Here is an 18,266-nt window from a genome sequence, read left to right as displayed (position 1 = left end):
CTTCCTCCTTTTCTTACCCCTCAAAAAAAAAAAGAGAGAAGTAAAATGCTATGATGTACATAAAATTATGAAGTCTCTAAGCTGTCGGTTTCATAGAATGAATCCTAGTAGAAATAATATAGATACTGTTCAGTATGCAGGCAGGAATCTGAATTGAAGGTGGACTGAGAAGGGCAAAGCAAAAGACAGACCGTAACTTTGGAAGTTATACCTTCAAGAAAAGCAAGATTTTTGCATATGTGGCGAAGAAAGCACTGACAGTTACTCCATTTACCTCTGTCGGTCACATTTATTAATTCCAGTTTGTACCATGGTACCAATCAGCCTGTCACCTAACAAACCTGCGTGTGTACTGGCAGATGAGTGGAATGACCGAACTGAACTCAAAAAAACCTACAATTAGGAGGTGTTGACGAAAGAAAAGGTTAAAAGAAGAAAGGAAAGGTAGGTTAAATGCTCCAGCTCGCCTAGTCGTGCCCTTCCCCATCAACCTGTTGACCTGACAGAACACGGGAAGAGGAAAGCCGCCACTGCCCGGAAAGAGAGGGAAAACACAGGCCCTGCTTAGAGATGGAAGGTATTTAACCACCTCGATGCATTTAACCATCCCGGTACGGTTGAAGCAGTACAACTTGCCATGTTGTAGCAAGGATCCACTGGTATTTCCAAGGGCAAAAATGTACGAAGATAGCTATTTTACGCAGTGAGGGGAAGACACGGTACTATTGTTTTGGATGTGAGGAAAAATGTCTTTACTGAAAGAGTAGTTAAACATTGAAACAGGCTGCCCAGGGAAGTGGTTGAGTCACCATCCCTGGAAGTATTTAAAAGCCGTGTAGATGAGGCGCTTAGGGACATGGTTTAGTGGGCATGGTGGTGTTGGGTTGATGGTTGGACTCGATGATCTTAGAGGTCTTTTCCAGCCTTAATGATTCTATGATTCTATGAAAAGAACCTGAAATGTTGCTCTTAAATTCCTATTAACTTACACAATTTCTATTGCAGCTAAACTAAAACAGAACTGAACTGAAAAACTTACTGGTTCTGCTTGCTTAATATAACCTCACTTTTTATTAAATTCATTAAACTTTATTAGAAACGCATTTAATTTCTGATTAGAAACTACAAAGCAATGTCACAGTTGTAGTGGAAAAAATGCATCCTCTCAAGAAGGTTTTGGCCTTCCCCCCGCCCCATCCATAAAATGCTGTTTGTAACCAACTTTGTCTAAATGAGCAATCCAGGCTTCAGAGATCAGCCTAGGATACACATTTCTCTCCAGTAAAAGAGTTTCCTATGAACCACTGTTATACTTAAATATTGATCTGGAAGCTCAAACATGTCTTGCTTCAACTTTTTAAAAAAGCACCAAGTTCCACTGGGTGCTGGCATTTATATTCATAGATTCTAGTCATGCTCAGCGAGCAGCAATTAGAAGATATCCCTTGAGTAACAGCAATTCTAAAAATATTCTGTATGCATCATAGAAGATGAAGTACCACTTTCCGCTAAAGTAATGTATGCTGTACATTCAAGTATAATTAGCACACTAGACTTCGTAAATAGTATTAAACTAATTACTGTTTGCACCAATAGTGGCAGATGTGGTTAGAGATTATTAATTACAGTGGACAATTTCTTGAATTTAACATACCAAATACAAGGCAATTTCTCCACTTTATTTTGTGTCTGAATGGCTATTTGCTGAGTGTCAGGAGGGCTCTTTTAAATTAGAAAGAGCTGTTACTTATGAAAATGAGCAAATGAAGTAATAGATTTTATTCTCTCAAAAAAAACCCAAAACTGTTCATTGACAAGGATATAAATATTTTTAGTTAATAAATTTCAATATACACCTATTCTAAATCAGGGAAACTATTCTACAGAAGTGCTATAGGTTATAAATTTACAAGCACTAGACAGGCAGGAAGTTTTTTCTCTAGCTACATAAGCTTAACCGATGTGTTCAGATGGATTTTAAATAAACACCTAAAACTTTCAACATATGTGATGAAGTAAACTGTTTCAAGAAATTTAGATACTTAAATAAAACTCACCTACTGGTAGCCAGGGCTTACTTAAAAGAGAATGGGACAGTAATTTCCTGGCTTCAACACAACATTTTCCTGAATGTGGGGATGGGAGCAGGGAAAGAAGGGTTGTAAATGGGAGCTGTCTCCTTAGAGCTATTTTTTCAGGGAAAAAAACCCAGACCATTAAAGTTTAAACATCTAGGGGAATTTTATTTAATGTGCTGACACAAGGTATTGCAATTTCAGTAAATGTTGATGGACCTCCACAAAAAATGGTACATATTTCTGTCAATGTAAGACATACCGATAACCCACAGAAGTAAAATGATTATTTTTAAAAACTGATGTGATTCTAGAATGATACAGTCATAATACAGTGACTTGCAGGCTGACAGGCATGTGAGGAGATACCAATAGGTATTCATACCTCACCTACAGTTACATTTCTTTTCTAGAGCATCCTTTGCCATATTAAAGTAAATTGAACTGTTCAGTTCTGTACTACTTCCCCTCTGACTATTAATTGGTTAGATTTTTGTGCATAAGGACCATTGTCTTGAATACCACTCTTTTGTGAGCATTAATGAAAATAAACATTAAACTTATTTATATTCCTATTTATATTTTTTATTAATTTTAATATTTTCACTTATTAAGGCTTTATAATCTAAATACTCAAATAACACACACACCAAATAGGATTCAGCTTCTAAAAACACTTAATTTCTAAGATCATCCATTCTTATCTAGCATAATCCCTAAGATCACTCATTCTTATGAATTTATCAATTTGCTAATGCCTTTCTTGCTTTAAGTGCTATATTGAGTGGGCCCTTAACCTAATTCCAATACAAACACATAAATTTCAGTTTGAATTAAATGGTCGCCCCAGTAGGTATGGTGGGTTACACTTTTGGTAGGAATTCAGGCACAAAAATGCACTGGTACAGGTTACAATGATTTGTCAATCATTGATTCAAGCATTCCAACCTACTGATTTGCTGACAACTATTTCACAACATAACTGTTCTGGCTTCAGCTAGCTTAGCTCAAAGTAAATAATTCAATGAAAAACTTCAAAGAAAACAAACCTTTAGTGATGCAAGAAGCTTACAGTATGTGGGTTTGGTAATTGTAATGCAATTTTTAGTAAGCAATCTGTTAAACAAAAAAACCCACCATAACAGCTATAAACTGTTAACTCTTGATGATGATCTCATCAGGAAGAATATTGATGGAATGGGATCTTCAACCCTCAGAGGTGGTCTTTCCAAGCTATGTTAAAAGCATAATGACAAATGAAGCGGGGAAATTTTCACTAATATATAGCAACATACTTACTTTGAGGCTGAAGAAAGACTTATAGAATCAAGTGTTATATTTACATGAAAATCATTTTAAGAACTACTATTTCTAAACTTCAAGTGCTTCTCATTCTCTCTCTAACTTCTCAACTAAATATAGTAAACTGAGTCCGAATGCCTTGCTGCTTCTTTGAAAATTAAATCTCTCTATAAACAATAAGGATTCTTCCTGTCAAATAGAACCACGATACATTTTAAGTCATAATTTAAACTGTTTCTAAATTTTCAAAACATTCTATTATCAGTGGAAATAGGCCAATTGGCCTGCAACTATTTAATTTGTTGTCTGACTTACGGTCAAGCGATGGATTGTCAACAAGACAGGATGCTGTGTTACTGCTTCAAAGGTTGACAAAGTAGTCTTAATCAATTCTTCTGATGCAGCTTGCCCTATTAGTAAAAACAATTGTATTTCTTTATAAGATACAACAGTTATAATGCCTGCTTATAAAAGTACAGCAATATCATAGGTTATGTTACCTATTGCTCCATCCAAGTTTGTTTCTCCTGAGTCTATCGATCTGATAAAATTCTACAGAAGAAGAGGCATTTATGTTAAAACACTTCAGAAACAAAAATTAAGAAGTGTAATCACTGAATAATTACAACATGAAATTCTCTAAGGGACTATGTAAATACAAAATGTTAATGCACCTACATTAGGAAACACTGTCATAATAATTAAGATATGAAAGACTGAAAGCATTCATGATCTAGCTGTTGTAACATAATTTTGCAAGTCTGTAATACTGCTGGACACTTAAATGTAGAGTACAGTAAGGACTATTACTCTGACTAGTGTCAGGAATGATAACGTTTCCAGCTAAATAGACAGTAATTAGATATCTTTATTGTTAACAGAAAACTGTAATTTCTAAGACAACTTTGAACTACCTTGGACATGGGTATGTTAAAATAACTCACTAAAAAGACCAAAGACCTTCCAGAAAATGTAATTTTCTGTTATTTGTACCATCTTTTTGATCTCCATGCATACTACACACACTATGGATGCAGTTACACACAGGAGAACATACAAAAATGCATAACCTTCTATTAAAAATCACCTAAATCAGTCATAATTTTGAGGAACAGGGACAATGAAATATTAATAATCTGGGTTAAGTAAATATTGTACAATTAGACCCCTTATTCTTTTGCTTTTTAATCTTGATTTCACTCTTTTTCTTTCACTTCTATGCATAGCTGTTTATTTCATAGGGGATGCAAAAGATGTTATTAACACTTGCTAAAGAAGGAAAAATTCTCAGCAGAATTTATAATATGGTCTTTTTTACTAATGCAGTATTTAATACACAGAGAATTTACCATGGATAAACATCTTTCTCATTTTCAATTTACAGACATATCTATTTATTTATATGATGTAAAGCATTAAGAAAGTAACACTTGTTTTATATTTCACTATCAATTAAAATTTTGTTATTATATATTAAATTGGCAGAAGTGTCTACATGGGTTATCTTTTTCTCAGCATGTAAGAAACATCTGAAGGATTCTTCTCTAATTAAAAATACAGTTAGAAACTAATTATATATTTCGCAATTTAAATGCATCTCAGAGGCAGTCATAAAAAACAACTGCTTCTATAAAAAAATTATTTTATCTTCCTGATCATTTAAAGAAAATTACTAGTTATTATCTAATTAACTTGTTTTGGAAGAGAGTATTAATTTGTTTACTCATTCAAGACAGTTTCACACCTAACCATAGTCTCAAGACCAATTTGGAAAAATCAATATAGTTGGTACAAAAATTGTTCTGGCTACTAATGCTTATTTCCTTAATTTTACATCAGAAACACAAGAAAAAGATGTATTTATACAAAAAAACAACTATCTGGGTTTTTTTTAAGCAAGAGAGGAATGATGTATGTATTCCGCTACAGGTGAGTCTGTGCCCTGTGCACTCCGCTAGGAGCCTACTATTAGCTGTGCCTTTGGGGCAAAGCGTGTCCTCCATATATTTCTATTCACAGCTGAAAACATGAAAGGATTGTCCCGGCTCCCTCTCAATTTCTTTGCACAACAGTACTGAAAATTAAAGTGATGATGGAAATAACTTCAAAGCAGCAAGAAAAAAAATTCTCAATGAACAACAGTTACAGGAAAATAACTACTCTTTTCCTTTCAGATACCAAGCACACATCTTTCCACTGCTAATAATTTCTTACTGTTAAGAGTAAGATTGTTGAATAAATCAGAAAAAAAAAAAAAAAGACAAAAAAAAAAGACTGACTTGCTAAAGTCTTAGAGGCCTCAATTATAGCACAGTTGTTTGAAAAAGTACAAGCTGATGATCGAATGTGCCTTTATAGAGGTCAGTGGGAAAGTTGCTAAACACAAAATTCCAGAGTAGACTGTTGCCTGGTAGAATGGATAGTTACTCTTCCAGCAGTAATTACATTAGTCATATCATAACACACTTCTATAAAACAGATTCAAATTTGATATTCATTTTTCAGATATACTACTTTCCCTCCCTTTTTTATGCATAAATTGAAATAGTATATGTAACTTCCTGAATTGCCTTGTTCGATGAAGACAGAAAGACAAGATGCAGGAAATACTCAGTAAAGTAATCTTCTCCTCCTTGATCTGAGAGGAAAGCTGTGCTAGTATAACCAGCCTGACTTCCTCAGTCAGTAGTTCAAGCAAGCTGGAGTAACATCAAAAGAATACTTACATTGTACCTGGTCTGCTGTACCTATGTTGTTGACAGAAGAATTTCACCTTCTAAAAGGTTGATCCAAAACCATTAATAAATCTAATGCCTAGTTACAAATGCTTCAAAGAGATAAAAGGCTTCGTAATTCAACATCTACAGTTTTAAAAATTTCTTCTTCATTCTAATGCTAATTTTTATACAAATATTTTAGTAGAGCTAAATTAAACCCACATTTGCTTGGAATCAAGAGTCAAAGGAGAAAGAGAAGGGAATCTGAACAGTAAACTTTAATCTAGCTGTTTGTGGTGAAGCATTTCTTCATGCTATTGTGGAAGTAAATACCTAGTTGTCATTTATGAACCCATGTACTTAAAAGTTTTTGCTTAACTCTGATACGCAACTTCAGAATATGCTTTTTTTCTCATTGAGCGGAAACAACTGTTTCCATATGAGGAAATTACATTACAACAGTACTACTTCATTTTTGCTATACTATCCTATGGCACAGTTAAGTTTATTTTCTACTGCTAATGTCATAAACAGGTTGTAGATGTTAGCACGAAACAAATACCTTAGCTCTATAGCTTACAATACTCAGCTTTTCATCAACTAAATACAGCGTAAAAGTACTGGCAAGAAGAAAAAGGTGACAAAAGGAAAGAATATCTTAAATATAGATTAGACTATAATTTATTTTTCATTTCTACTCATGAAATACTACTGTAAAATTCTGGAAAGAATATTCTGTGTAATTTAGAGCTAAAAACTTTTCTACTCTAAAATAAAACACACAGGAAATTCTCAGTTTCAGACATGTGCAGAGTTTCTCTATACTTGAACACAGGATAACATATTTTCCCTTTGACCCAATAGATTACTACAGAAAATATTTTCTGATAATATATATAGTTTTGAATATAATCAAAGCTTAAGTTTTATATTCAGAATAAAGTTCTCTCTCCGATTTATAAATTTAATGTAATTTTATTACATTAAAATAATTCCCAAAATTTTATGCACATGTATGTTTTATAAACAAGATTTAACTTAGATGGTTATACTCACAAGTAGTGTCCCATAGTTGAAAAGAAACTCCTCTGTGACTATCTGGGGACGAAATACCTATTTGAATTTAGCAAAAGTTGAAAAAATTACAATAAATGCATATCTTATTACCAGAAAGAGTAAAACACATTTCACAGCCATGTTAAAAAACGAGGACAAAATATGTATTTGCTTCTATCATTAGGGTTGTCTTACAATGTGCAAAAATAAGGCTTACATCTTTAATCCTGTTACATAGCTCAAATACTCATCTACACGTTAATAAAAGTTCTATTTTATCCATTCTGATCATGATCAGCAGAAATTAGATTTTGGGAAACTGCAAGAGTTTGTCCTTTGTTTAACAATTTTTGGAGAAAAAAAAAAAAATCTACCTGCGATGTCACAAGATGAAGCACTACAGGCATCATAGGAAGGCACATCTTCAGCTGTTTGGCCTGAACTGTTGATGGGTGTTTACGTCCAGAGACATTAGTTAAGGCAGTGAGAATGTCACCTATAGAAAACAACATTTCAGACTGATCTAACATAATTGCTTTACTAAACAACAGCAAATGACATATAAAACATCTCTGTTCCATCCCATCTTCTCCCTCCTGCCAAAAGTAGTGTTCATGTGACTGCATGATAAATCAGGCTGATCCAGCACTTTTCTTTCCTAGCTCAGTGTTCAGCCAGGCCAATTTCCTGCTCTGGCGACAGGGACAGACGTGCAAATGTGACCTCTGGCAAAACGGTGAGGATAGAAATATAAGGCAGGTGTAGAAGCAAAGATGAAATTACCCCTCTGGGCAGGGTGAACTTATACTGGCTTTAGGTGGCTACATATGCATGGAATTATACTCTTGAAATTCTGTGGATGCAAATCTATTTCCAGTGAAATAAAAAGCAAAATTCTCATGACTTCCAGCTGATCAAGAGCTGAATTCACTGTAATGAGTAGGTGACAAATTGCTCAAGCAGTATGTTTTTCCTGCAGCATGGTGCCACTGGAAGAAACAAACATCCTCCCCCCACCTTCCAAAAGATCCCTCCACCAGCCATGCACACACACATTCTCATACACAAGTTTAACAATGACACAAGTGACATAAAGCAACAGGAATTCTCACTTTCTCATAAAAGAGGTAGCAGCAGGTCAATGAGAGAAGTTAGTTGCCTCCATAACAAACCTCAGACACAATAATGAGGGAATGAAATTTTAATTGCAATAGTGAAAATTATACTTCAAACTTCAGAAGAGACATATAAAAATCAAAAAACATTATGCTAAATTGGTATTACATTAACTATTGTCTCAGAAAAGCAAGACCCCTTCTGCATGGGATAAAGAACAGAAGCAGCAGGAGAAAAGTCATGGCTCATATGCAAAGAAGGAAAATTCTGTCCCTATAGTCTGAAAATATTAAAAGTCAAATCCTGTCTTGAAAGAACACTTACTCTATTTTTTTCCCTAATGAGAGAGCTGCACAAAACTGTAAAAGGGAAATCACATAGACATTAAACAAATAAAAGATGGGATTTGGTATTTTATACAATTTTCATGCCAGAAAAGGCCCTTCCTTTCAGAGTAAGTCAGAGTTTATTCATGTTGAATAATACCAGTGGTTTTCTTCTGCTCCCATGGAGTTCAGTTTTAAGCATAAGCAGAAATGACAGAGCCTGGCACTAAAGTAGGTTGTAAAAATACCTACCCTTAAAGGTTTGGCTCGTTCTATAATATACTGCTCAAGAAAAAGTGTTGCCTAAAATTCTCCAAATACACAAACCGAAATATTGTTTTTTCATCAACACATTTTTGTTTTGAATGACACACAATACTGTAATTCAACAAGACCTCTCTGTGGTTAGCAACAAATAATTTACTGAACAATCTACTCTCAATGATTTAAGGCCTATATAATCATCACACTTGCCAATTTTGCAGTTGATAAATAGATAGATATGGTTACTTGAATTTTTAGCATGATCTAAGCAATTTATATCTACTTCCTAGAAATAGGTTAAATATTATAAATGCAGAAATAAAATTAGTTTCTTACCTACAAGAACTTTTAAAACCATCCACAAGATTAACAATTTATTTCATTTTTTTAAATGTATCTTTAAGGCCAGTTTCTACAACTTGTTAATCTATTTGGTTTATAGCTACATCTGGTGGAAGAAGATGGGATCAGTAAGGAGCTTCCATAAATGCATATTAAAAAAGCCAGCTAGGATTAATTCTAAATCAACAGTTAAACTGCTTTTAACTGTTCCTCTTTGCAAATCTGGTTATTTTTCTTAGGAGCCTATACCTTTTACCTCCTCAAGCAGAACATGTTCCTTTGTCATACTCACAGCAATAAAAATAAAAAGCCTTCTGACAAATGTGGCCAAATATGGACAGATAGTTTTATCTTAACAAAAACAATCAGTCAACACACAAATCTAGCTTGGAAAGGAAAACAAAGTGTAAGAATTATGCTTGATATATCAGTTGTCAAGAATGCATTGAAACTGTACATCAGTAGTAAAAAAACTAGCAGAATACATATTAAAGCAATTAATGTACTATGTATTATAATGATAGTAACTATATATTTGATGTATAGTACTTTCAGGTTCTGAGGAAATATCAGGGCTTACTATATTAGTTGCATATAGTACATACAGACAGTAGGAGGTGAATTTCTGCCTCAAACATTTATAGTCTGAGACTTCCAAATATAGCCAATACGCAAACCTGATATTTATTTCGAAAAAAGGGATTAGGTATTTGCAGCAAGGCAAGAATTTGCATTGTCACAGGAAGTAAAGTTTCTTTTAAAATAGTAGCATGACATTTAGGTCTACTGACCTTTGCAGTGCTACCATTTCATTTTCAATAGTCTAGCAATAATGTAGAGAAGATGAAAAATAAACCAGGTATCATCTCATCAGAAAAAAATTTTATTAAAAAAATGTTTTATCATTTAATGACAAAGCATACACAATCAGGATTGGGTTTGCTCCCTTTCTTTTCTTGAATACTCACAGCATTTCCTTTCTTGTCTTCCTAATTAGCTTTCTCTATTCTGTGGGAGATCTCACCCACCAGAAGTTTTAATAAAAATTTTAATGATGATTCAGACTGGCCACACCAATCTCATTTTCCCCTTCCTTTCTTCTTGTCTCCTTCTTCATCCCTTCTCCCTCTTTCCTTCCCTCCCCCTCTCTTTCTCCATCCCTTCTCCCCCTCTGCCCTTCACCTCCACTCAGTTCCTTCCCTTCTCTTCCCCCTCCCTCCTCTTTCCTTCCTTTTCTTCCTACCCTTCTCTCTTACTTTCTTCTCTCTCCCCTCCTCCCATTTCCCTTCCTCCTTCTTCCCTTTCCTCCCTAACTCCCTTCCTTCCCGTCTTTCCTTTCTTCCTTCACTTGTTCCTAATTAACTTTCCCAAATAAATACCTCATCTTTCCTCATATAACATATAGCACAGCTTTTCCCAGGAAAGACAATCCCACCATTCTTACTTTATATGTAATTTATGTGGCATTTCTTTTATTCAATATCAACCCTATGTTCAAATCTCACCAATAGATCCTCCTTAATTTTTCCAAGATTTTATCTACTACTTTTGTACAAATGGCCAAAAGTCTCATCCTGTTTCATCACCTTCTCTTGACTGACTCCCCAGACTCTCGATCTAATTTCTTTCTACTCCAGTTTCTTCTCTGGTCGCCCAATGAGTCCAAATTATGCCCTGCAATTCTTGTCCTATCTGCACGCATGCTTTTCACTGTTCCTTCTGCAAGTCCCCTCTTCCCCAGTACCTCATCCCACTATGACAAGTTTGAGCATATTCAATGATGATAGGACTTTAGCTGCTATACCCAAGCAAATTTCTGTTTGAACATATATGAACAGCACAAAGTTCAAAGTAGCTTTTTATCATTCCAAAGGCTCAAATACTAGTGAAATTTGAGCAGATATTCACAAAATTGTCCAGAGGCATATCCTTGGCACAAAAGCTACTTTGCTGAAACTTCATGTCCTTATTCCTAAGTATAAGGGATGGGCTGAGGTAGCACTGACATCCTCTCAGAGAAAACCTTTCCATCTTTTCCTATGCATGAGCAAATCCATTTCAGATGTCTAGAACAACTGAAGTATCTAGGCTGAAATTTTCCAGAAAAATTGCCTGAAGCAAATACTCAACATATAAGTTTCAGTATAAGTGATTAACATGTACTCACAGATATGCCCTGTTGCATCTCTCCTAGCTTTGTGCTTTATGAGGTAAATTTGCTCTTAGGTCTTTAAGTGTTTGGAATATCTTTAGAACATTGATAAAACTTCTTGTACATTTGGGCCTCATTCCTGAGTTGATGGGGCTTACCATTCCACAAATACAAAACATTAATACAGGAAATCATGCATTCCAATACAAAATATCTGATCATGACATAACTAAAGAACTTCACGAAGCTGATATCATGCAAACTTTATGTAATCAGACAATACAGTCTGTCCACCTGTATATGTAAGGGGATACTTGTTTCTCGAGAGAGTAAGCAAAGGTAAGATTTGTTCAGTTAACCAACTGAATTTACCTAGAACTCCTGGCAGCTCCCGCACAATGTGATAGATGAGAAGATCCAGGCATTTTGACAGGTATTCACTGCCACCTTGCTGCTCTTTTCCTGGCGTGGTCTTTCTGCTGTCTCTTTCAATATACATCACGAGTCTACATTTAAGCAAGAGCAAAACATTACCTCTCAAAACACAAAAATGACACTATATCTCAAAAACACTACTGAACCAGACATTTCTAGTATCTGTGGTTACAATCAAGATGATACATTAGTTTTGGCTCTAATTTTGTTGAAATTTTAGACTTTCCCTTTCAAATAAATCAATTTTTAAAATAACGTAAATGACTGTGTCAAGGAACAAGAGGAAAGAAACCCTTGAGCTACTGTAAGTGCAACTCTACCAGTTTAAATGAATATACGATGCTAACATAAGGAGTGAATCCCTCTGCAGACTTAGACAGAGACTAATTTTAAAATCCACTTTACTTTGAAATATATGACCAATATGCACAATATGAGCAAAAGACTAAAGACATTCATTTTCAACATGTAAGAATTCCTAAAGCAAGAATAATTTGTCAATGTAACAAGAGATCAATCTCTCAGTCAAGAAAAATCATACTACATAAATCATACTACAGCCTATCAAAATGTTAGCACTAGTTAGAATGACCATATTGAAAGAGATAAAAATCCCAACTAGCCTTACATTCTTTCTCTAGAAATCCGGTGTTCAAGATTTCTAAAGACAAACTCAATGCTTACATTCTAATTGATAAGTGCTGTGTAGCTATGCCATTATGTAGAATGACATTTCTCATAGTAAACTATGGTAACTGATTTATTAGCCATCGGCTAACTTACAAGAGATTGCTTTAATAATACACCTGGAACAGAATGCTTCAGGCAATATTTTAAAATGCTCATTTGAATAGACAGAAGGGCCAGACTTCCCTTTAGTGGCATAATATTGACATCTTTGTTTCACATTTGAACTCCCTAGGGGTCCTGTGCAAAAAAAAAAAAAAATCAGTCACTGGTGACTGAAATCCATACTCTGGATTTTAAGAATGTACTTCAGTATTATCTTTTTTTTTTTTTAAATACCCTTCTTATAATCAATGCTCTTTTATAGACGTATGAAAACAACTTCTTTAAACTGCCTCAAGTGTACACAACAAAACTGCAGGACTCACAAACACAAAATTTTATCCTAGGAGGTGTATATTTCCATCAAAAAGCCAATTTACTCAATGAAATCAAAACTACCTAAGAATGCATTTTGCAGGATTAGGGCTCTAAACAATGCATGATTGTTATGGAATACTACAACAACTTTATCCTTCCTGAACTGTGCTACAGAGACAAAGACCCGTTCAATAACTACCTTTCACCTCTGCAACAGCCCAGATGCAACACATTGAGCTACACTCCCCAGAGACTATGGGGACATCTTTTATTTTTCTTGCAATCACTAGAAATTGTATTAAATTACAAGGATTTTTTATTTGTCTGGTAGAAGAGAACTACTTAAAAATCTGACATGCTTCAAATAGAATTTTCTTTAAAAAGCTTTAAGTTTTTTTAATATAAAAAATTGAATGTTTTAAATTAAAATAGTATAAAGCCCTCTAGCCTTTCCAGACAACCAAGTATTTTTTACTCAAAAACTGTTTAACAAAAACATGACAAAAGTTCAGAGTTTGTATGGATTTTTTTCTTTAAGAAAACATTTCCATGATTTAACAATCATCTGAATCTATATGGAAATATGTTTAAATCTGTTTAAGTTATACTTAAAATAGGCTGAGTAGACTTCAACATAAGCAGTTTTACTGCTGGGGGGGGGAAAGGTGTTCATTTTTTAGAAGCATGTTCTATTAGTTAATCGCATTCGAGAAGCACACAAAGTATGTTAATTTATTCTCAGAGATGAAAGATACAAAGTTTACGTAAACTCATGAGTTCTTCCTTTTTGTGTTGTCCTTCCCATCACAAAATTGTCTTTCACATAAAGATTTTCTAAGAATATCCACAACTATTTTTTCCCTGATAGTACTGTTCAACTAAACATTGCCTCTCGAGAAAATTGTACAGATCCATATATAGGCAGGAAAGCATTAGTATCTCTATTTTCCTTCAACAAATTCCTCAGTCGTATGTAGAACAATTCATCAGTTACTTTTATTCCCTGAAGAATCTCAGTGTTCTGTCTAATGGGCAAAACTAGGCCTATGGAAATACATTTATTCAATTCATTTAATGCACACGTTTGTCTTGCACTTAACAATACATGAAAATATATGTAGGTGTTACTATAAATAAGTTAAATACAATGAGGAATAAACCACTGTCTATGAAGCCAGGTTTGATTTAAAAAAAATTTCTTCAAATATCTGTATTGCGTGATATTGCCATCAGCAAGCTTTTACACAAAAAAGCAAAACAACAACCCAAGCTTTCTCAGAAAATGTGTGAAGAGTGGAGCAAAAAGGAGAACGGCAGACAGTTAACAGTCCTGAGTAACAGGAATGGGAATGAGGTCTACTACTTTAAAAGTGTAAGAACTGTTCATTTAAAGATGATCAACATGAAAAAAGAGAAGATTTAGTGAAAATTCAGAAGACTGAGCAGAGGCGTGATAAGACATGGTCTTCAAATATACAGAAGTCAGTGTAAAAGGAAAGAGACTACATTGTTTTCTGTGCTTAATCTGTAGAATTGACATTTCAATGAGGAAACGGCAAGAATTTTTGAGTGGTAGGAATAGCTAACAATTAGAACAGCTGTCAAAAAGAGGTCATGGAATACACGCCAATTTCCACCAATCATTAAAAAAATATTTCTCAAGCATAACAGACCTTGGCCTGGATCAGAAGGGTAGACGCTGCAACCTCTCAAGGTCTCTTTAAGAACTGTTTTCTAAAATTCATTCATTCCATTCAATCAGTGACATTTACCCTCAACATCCTTAAAATCAGCTTTAGATATCAATAAGGCTCAGCTACAACTTTACCAGAACCTCAACAGGGGGAAAAATGCATGCGGCCACCAGATGACTGAACCTAAAAGCAGGAGGTCTCTCACTAGCAATCTTCCCCCTACTTCTCCCTTCGGTTCACTAAGTTCACAGCGAATGACAGACCTCCATGAAACTAAAGAATGTCTTGCATGCTCTGAGGACATATACAGTCCATTTACCCTGACAATTCAAGGACCCGTTTTTAGTCAACCTCTGCTAACAGAAAATGATGAAGATTTTTAAAGGAAGTTTAATATAGATATATTGTTTATTTTACAGAGGTGCAACACCGGATGGCAGATCATGCTAGCAAGAAGGGTCAATCCCTATTTCTCCCCATCTACACTTTTTTTTCTTTTTTTAGTTTGATACCAGCTTGCTGTTTTTTTTTCCTGAAAGCACTGACTTGTGTAATTGTTCCCTTCTACCTTCCATTTCCATGTTTTCCCATTTGACTGAGCACCAATTTCTTTTTCTCACTATTTTTCTAGGCCAATCTTAGACATATAAGGCCAACAGCCTATGCTAGATGTGAGATTGTAATAGGTCTCCAGGTAAAGCTTTTCCTTTGAGGGCATATACAAGATCTGAAAATTTAAAAAAATATGGAAAGTGGGGACAGATAACAGAGAAAGATTTTGCACTGAGGTTTTGCTTTTGTGCATAGTTAGGCTTCTGCAGGCTGTGAAAGTCTGTCAGGAATACTACCCTATCTTTTCACAAGTGTCCATCTCTGCAGATAGTATAAAAAGAGGTTTAAATAAATTCTTTAAGGAGGAAGTTTAATCTCCAGGGCAGCCTCTATTCACCTAGGAAATTCTCTGAAACTGTTTAGATCCAGAAAGAACAATTCAGTGAGACTAATCAGAAATTACTGCTAGTTCAGAAAAGGGTGAAATTATAAGTCTCAACAAAACTTCAGGTTATATCCCTCCTCTCATTAACAGGTAGCCTGCCTTTGCAAATCATGGAAAAAACAAGGAGACTGGAAAACTCAATGTGATTAGCAAAAGAAATACATTTGCATATTGTAAGCAAACAAGTGCTATTTCAGCCTAAAAGGTCTCCTATCTTCTCTAGCTGTATCACATGTGGAAGAACAAAAAGTATGGAATGGACTACCATGAGACAGGTAGAAAAAAGAGTAACAGTTGAATTGTAACAATGTTGTGTGAGAAAAAATTCACTTCAAAATTACATTTTATATTACGTATAAATGCTTTTCATCCACGGATCTCGAAATCTTGAAGTACTTTGGAAAGTCCTAGTGGAATTTCCTCGGTGACATCCATTGTCAAGCTCTTGAATTACACACTCCCACCACAACTAATTTCATAATTTAAAAATACGCTACGACAGATTCAGAGAATTTGGTTTTTGAAAAATAAAAATAAAATAAAAAAATCACAAAAATCTCTGCAAACTTATGTACAATTTTTATTACTAAACCAAACAAAAGCCTTTTCCAATGCCAAACTGAGCAACACTTAACTTGAAGCTGTAGAGATATATGCAGTGTTGCCATGAAAGAGTTATTACTAACTGTTTTATCATCTGCATCATATCCTTTAACTCATGCACGCTGAAAAATTGCCATATTGATTATCTTTATCATAAACAGATTTTATATCTAAAGCAATATAAATCCCATTACAGGCATTAGCTGCAACTGCTAAAGACAAACCAGTAAGTAGAAATTATGCACATTTTACTACATACTCTTTATATTTCTCAAATCAAAAACGTTCATAAAGAGAATTTGAGTATATCAAACATTTTCAATAGTTATCCAACTGATTACTGCTTACTGTACTAGCAATTTTGAATTTATTAGTCTTAATTTTGAAGTAACTTTCCTGTCACAGAACTGGAGACATTTAACCAGAATACACCAATAGGAATTCAACAGTATAAGTCAAAGAATATCCATTATCTCTACTGGGCTTCAAATTCTTCCTGACTTCAGGATATTATGGAAGTAGCTGTCTCCACATATAATGGGTCATTTCTCCTCTCTCATCCTACTGTAGCCATCTTACTTTCTGGATACAAGAGAAAGGTTTTAGTCTAGATGATCTCTCCTGTCAAGAGATATACTGTTCACTGAAGAACAATTATGAAGAAAACATAACAAATTAAGAAAAACAGTTTATCAATTCAATAAAGCTGCTATAAGGCTTGCCTATTGTTTTACCTAATGTGTTATATTATGTATTGGTCCCTAATCAGCTCTGTCTGGGGCATCACAATACAACAGCAGGAAAAAGCCAAAATTCGCAATACAAAATAACATGTCAAATTCACAACACATTCTCTTCAGAAAGGCTGCTCATTGGAAAGCATTATAAATAAAGAGATCACATTGTCGATAAAAATTATTAAAGTTTTTCTCCTTCACATAATACCCCAGGCATAAAGAAACATATAGTAACTGTCAGTACAGGACTTCCGTCAGACATTTCTCCAAACACACAGATCAGTCCTATGTGCTATAACAAGCATATGAATAGCAGCAGTCATTAAAAACGTAACCATTCAAGAAGTTACTTACAAATCATTAGAGACATTTTTCACTAACCAGAACACATCACCTGATAAAACATTTCTGGAAGTATAAAAAGATACACATGAAAAAGACTTGGATTCAGAACTTATTCTCTATGATCTACAAAAATTGGGATATCTACAGATTCATATGTGAGTGGAGGGGTATACAATGATAGCACCCCACAAGATACCCTCTCACAGTGGCTTCATGGCATAACTCACCTGCTCCTTCCAATCCAGCCTTTTAGCTCCAATGCATACATCTTAATTCTTGTCAAATATCATTATAAGATATAAAGTTATATTGGCTGTAAATGTAGTTAGATTTACAGCTACCCACAAGCCTCATCCTTTTTACTTTCAGTTCCAAACCTGCTTTATTCCAATACCATAAAAACTGGGTTTACACTATATTTTGCTGTTCTTCATAATGAACAGCAGAAGATATAAATCCCAAATAAAATTTCTTCCATTTTATTTCTCCAATCACCCCCGAAACACGGTGACAATTTACATTCTAACAGAGTCTAATTTCCTCTTGTCTGATACAGGAATGTTTTTGTGCCATCAGAAGACACAAAAATTCAAATAACTATTCTACTGTGAGTAAAATATAATTTTAGAGAAGTCATTTCTTGCAAAGTATTTTAAAACATAGAAACAAATAAAATATTTCATGTAAAAGTCACAGGAATTCAGTGGTCATTATAAATCACTCCAACAACATATATAGCCAAGAAACATTATTTTACCTTGAACGTACCTATACTGAAAAGATTATACCACACCCCAAGATGAGGAAGGCACATGACAGACCTTTTTATTTTGCTTTCCCACCATAGCAACAACTCACTGTTGCAGGATTTGTTTTGCTCAACCCAAAGCAAAATCTGCTCCTTGCTAATTGTCACTGGGACCGCAAGTTACTTTAAAAGACAAACTCTGCCTGTAAAACAGTGGCTTCCCCTTGTGAGTAATCATCACACCTGCTGA

At 34.6% G+C, this 18,266-nt stretch overlaps 1 protein-coding gene across 1 annotated transcript in view; it reads right to left on the bottom strand.

Moving 5' to 3' along the window:
• Positions 1–18,266, bottom strand: part of ULK4 (unc-51 like kinase 4) — a 247,806-nt gene that overhangs the window by 156,085 nt on the left and 73,455 nt on the right. The window contains 5 exon segments of the mRNA XM_009321252.1: positions 3,693–3,787; positions 3,878–3,929; positions 7,151–7,207; positions 7,525–7,646; positions 11,723–11,856. Coding sequence (XP_009319527.1) covers positions 3,693–3,787; positions 3,878–3,929; positions 7,151–7,207; positions 7,525–7,646; positions 11,723–11,856 — 460 coding nt within the window.

The sequence above is a fragment of the Pygoscelis adeliae genome, unplaced genomic scaffold (genome assembly GCF_000699105.1).
Source record: "Pygoscelis adeliae isolate BGI_AS28 unplaced genomic scaffold, ASM69910v1 Scaffold280, whole genome shotgun sequence".
In the NCBI taxonomy this organism is placed as follows: Eukaryota; Metazoa; Chordata; class Aves; order Sphenisciformes; family Spheniscidae; genus Pygoscelis; species Pygoscelis adeliae.
This window is presented reverse-complemented; position numbering and strand designations above follow the sequence as displayed.